General features: G+C 28.7%; 1 protein-coding gene across 1 annotated transcript; it reads right to left on the bottom strand.

The window, feature by feature from the left end:
- Positions 1–2,491: 2,491 nt before the first annotated feature.
- On the bottom strand, positions 2,492–3,376 carry LOC126721581 (brassinosteroid-responsive RING protein 1-like). The gene has a single exon (XM_050424632.1). The coding sequence runs from the start codon at positions 3,276–3,278 to the stop codon at positions 2,766–2,768; it is 513 nt and encodes a 170-aa protein (XP_050280589.1). The 5' UTR covers positions 3,279–3,376; the 3' UTR covers positions 2,492–2,765.
- Between the last annotated feature and the right edge of the window lie 488 nt (positions 3,377–3,864).

Raw genomic sequence — 3,864 nt, 5'->3', positions numbered from 1 at the left:
GGGGGAGGGGGGGGGGGGGTATAACTGTATTTTTGTTAACTTTTAACAAATAAGCTTTAAAAAAAAAAAAAAAAAAAAAAAACTATTCCTCATGCATTTTGTTTGGTTGTTTTATTTATTTATTTATTTTTGTGTACAATATTTTTAAAGCTTCACTCAAATTTTTTAAGTATAACTGCACTTTTGTGAAATTTAAGCAAATAAGTAAATCAAAACCATTTATTTTCTAATATACAACATTATTAGAGAGCGATAACTATCTTATTTATTAAATATCTAAAATTTTCAAGTTTTTCAACTTTTAAAATATACATAAATAACGAATTTATGAATTAGATTGTAAATAAGATTTGATTAATACAAAATTTAGAGTGTATGTATATTAAGAACAAAAAGAATATTTAATCAAATTTTATTAAAATATAAATTCAATAAAATGTTATTAAATAGTATAACATTATTAAAAAGTTATTTAAAGAGTAATTTGATCCCTATCCTTGGATAATTCAATCTACATTGAATTAACTTTCAGTCCAAATTCAAATTTCTTAATTCTAGCTTCCGTCTAGATAAGTTTGAGAAAAAGTAAAATAAGTTATTTGGTATTATTATAAATTAAAGTTAGAGTAGTTATAGGTTTACATTGTACTATTAATATAAATCTTATATCTTAGACTAAACAAATGTGTACAATGTTGTGTGCATTTGTAAAAAAATGTACTATTATATACTTTTATTTAGTTTACAATGTAAACTAAAATTTTTCCAAAAAATGTTTTTTTTTTTTTTTTTTTTTTTTTTTTTGATAATCATTCCTTTAATGAAAGTTAAAAATGAACCAGCTCTGTGATTTGCTAAATATCACAAATTCAATAAACAAATCATGAGGACCAAGTTCCATTAAAAAAAAAAAAAAAAAAATCATGAGGACCAAAAATAAGGACGAGAATTAGTATTAATTTTTTTTTTTTTTTTTTTTTTTTAGAGAAAGTTTCAACTTATGGTGTCCGACTTTTTATTATCTAACCAAGACACTAATCAGTTTTTGGTGTAGGCATGGATTGAACCCCAAATCTCTTATTCAACCATAAAAAACTTCAACAATTGAATTAACTGAAATCTACAGTATTAATATTAAAAGGGAAATGCTAATGAGTGCCCTTAAGACACTGGTTAAGAATCCAGTTAAAGAAAATTTCTATGGGAAAAGAAAAAATAATTAATATTTTGATAAATTTTTTCATTTCCCATAAAAGTGATGTCAAAACTTTCTTAAAATGAATTCTAGTTAACATGAGGCATATCAAAATTAACTTCATATTCTAAGCCAGAGACAAAATAAGGGAACATTAATTGTTATCGTTAAAATTAGTACATGGCCAATTAATATCAACTGGCACAAAAAGTTTCTCAACCAAAAAAAAAAAAAAAAAACCTGGCACAGACAAGATCCGAACAAATCGTTATTTTTCCTGCACCAACCATTGAGAACAACTCCAACTGTAACGTTAAGCAATTAAATCAATAAAATATTAATCCTATGCTTCTGTTCACATAGATGGGAAGAAAATTTAACAAAGTGGTTTTCTAATCTACAGGTTATCCAAAAAAGAAAAGAAAAGATTTTTATATTCTACAAACCCATACGTAAGCACCAGTAGTTTTCATGTGAAAGGAATTTGAGAGGAACGAATAGTAATTGCAGAGAGATGATTGCTCATTGCTTTTTCTTTTTATGATTTCTTTTATCAACATAAAGAGATGTTAATTGAATGATGACTACAATCTCAGCTCAGCTAATAATTGTTTCTCAAAATTTCGATGTTTATTAGTATTACAAGGCTAGAAAGAGAGAGAGAGAGAGAGAGAGAAATTCGTATTGAATTCTCAAAAAAAAAAAAAAAAAGAAAGAAAGAAAGAGAAGAAAAGTTCAGAAATTTATGTTTAGATTTTATTTTCTAAAATTTTCTTCTAATGTACATTTGGAAAGCGTGTATGCATTTGTGATTTTGTTGAAAAAATGTGAGTCTTATGGCATTATTTACAAATTCACAAAAGTCATCTAAACACATATTTCAATATAAATTTAAGTCTTACTATATTATTTATATATATAAAAATTATTTTACTACAATATTTTCAACAATAAATTTTTAACTTTTAACAAATAAACAATATCTAAATATACCCTTAGCTGTGTATCTTTTGCCGACAGAGTACCTAGTAGGTTTCAAAATCAAGAATATCCCACAAGTATAACAGAACAATTTTTATGAGCCCCTAATATTATATTATATCATATTATATTTTATATTATATTATATATATGCAGATAAAATTACTTACTACCTTGGATACTACTCTAACAACAAATCAAAAAACAAAAAAAAAAAAAGAACAAAACAAATTATTTCCCCAAAATAGTAGTAGATCCGTGCGTTAAATGGTAAATTCTCATCAAGAACCTTTATATTCCAATCTCACAATTAGAAACATCACATAAAAGTTATCAACTTCTATTATTTAAAGCAATCTTCTCAAATACTTCTGTTAGAGCAAAAAAAAAAAAAAAAAAAAAAAAAAAGAGAAAAAAGTCCTAAATTTTTCATTTCGTTTTTTCTATTTTATTTTTGCGTACCAAGTTTTCATGCCCTATATACATTTTTTTTTTTTTTTTCTATCAAAATGTTCAATAATCCCACCAACCCAAATTCTTAATTCTCTCTTCCAAAAAAATAAAAAAATAAAATAAAAAAAAAAACCCCTCAATCCGAATTGTACTCACTGTACTCTGCGTAAAAATCAGAAACCCCAGTAGCAGCCCAGAGGCGTTGATTGAACTCATCTTGCTTCTCCTCAGGCACAAACTGGGTCCTACAAAGAGGACACGTTTTCTGATCATGGTCCATCCAACGGTCCAAACAAGCTCTGTGGAAAATGTGCTTACAATTCCTCAACCACCTGATCTCGTCCTCTCCATCAAACTCATACAGGCAGACAGCACAGCTTTCCGGCGGGTCTCCGGCGCCGGCACCGGCCACGATGTCCTGCACCTTCATCACCGGCAAGAATTCCCGGATCAGCATAGCGGATACGGGTTTGTGTTCGGGTGTACAGGTCGGGTCATCTACCCAAATTGTGTCGGTTTCAATGAAATCAGAGAGACCCAGAAAGTTAAAGAGTGAGAAAATGAGGTTTCTGATGAAACCCAGAAGGGAAAGTGCTTGGAGGATGAGGTTTGGGAAGAAAACCTCGGAGTACCCGACTGGGAAACCCATGGAGCTCCGTTAATAGAAAGTGGGTCTTTTTTTCTTTTTCTTTTGTTTGTTGCTTTTTTAGCTATCTATTCTATGTATCTAGCTATAGCTAGCTTGAGTGAGAGAGGCTTTTATAGAGAATTTTTACTAGGGAGAGAGGATGGAAGCTTCTGTTTCGGCTGTGATAAATGGGGTACAAATAAGCTACATGCTAGAGCTACAGCCTGTGACTTAACCTGTGGGAACAACATTCAAATCAAATTTATTAAGAAGTTTTATTTTTTTTTTGACTGAAAAGGTCGAAGAAGTTGTTAATAATAGAGCCATATGGTAATCAATTACAATTATAATTTGGCAATTCAATTTTGAAATTTTTTAGTAAGTTTCAGTTAGTTTAATTAGTAAAGTCTCTAATAGTTGAGTAAGAGATTTGAGGTTCAATCTTCGCCTACACCAAAAACTGATTAGTATCTTAGTCTGATGATAAAGAGCATTAATTTATTATTAGAAGCAGACGCTATAGGTTGAAACTCTCAAAAAAAAATTTTAAAATTTTTTATGAAAATTTATTGTGTATGTAATATTACTTTGTTTAGGAAAGACTGAA

The sequence above is a fragment of the Quercus robur genome, chromosome 4 (genome assembly GCF_932294415.1).
Source record: "Quercus robur chromosome 4, dhQueRobu3.1, whole genome shotgun sequence".
NCBI lineage: Eukaryota > Viridiplantae > Streptophyta > Magnoliopsida > Fagales > Fagaceae > Quercus > Quercus robur.
The sequence above is the reverse complement of the archived record's forward strand: the minus strand, read 5'-3'. Positions and strand labels throughout refer to the sequence as shown.

Bases quoted from the DNA above. Each gene is read 5' to 3' on its own strand.
- LOC126721581 (XM_050424632.1), bottom strand. From the start codon at position 3,278: ATGGGTTTCCCAGTCGGGTACTCCGAGGTTTTCTTCCCAAACCTCATC.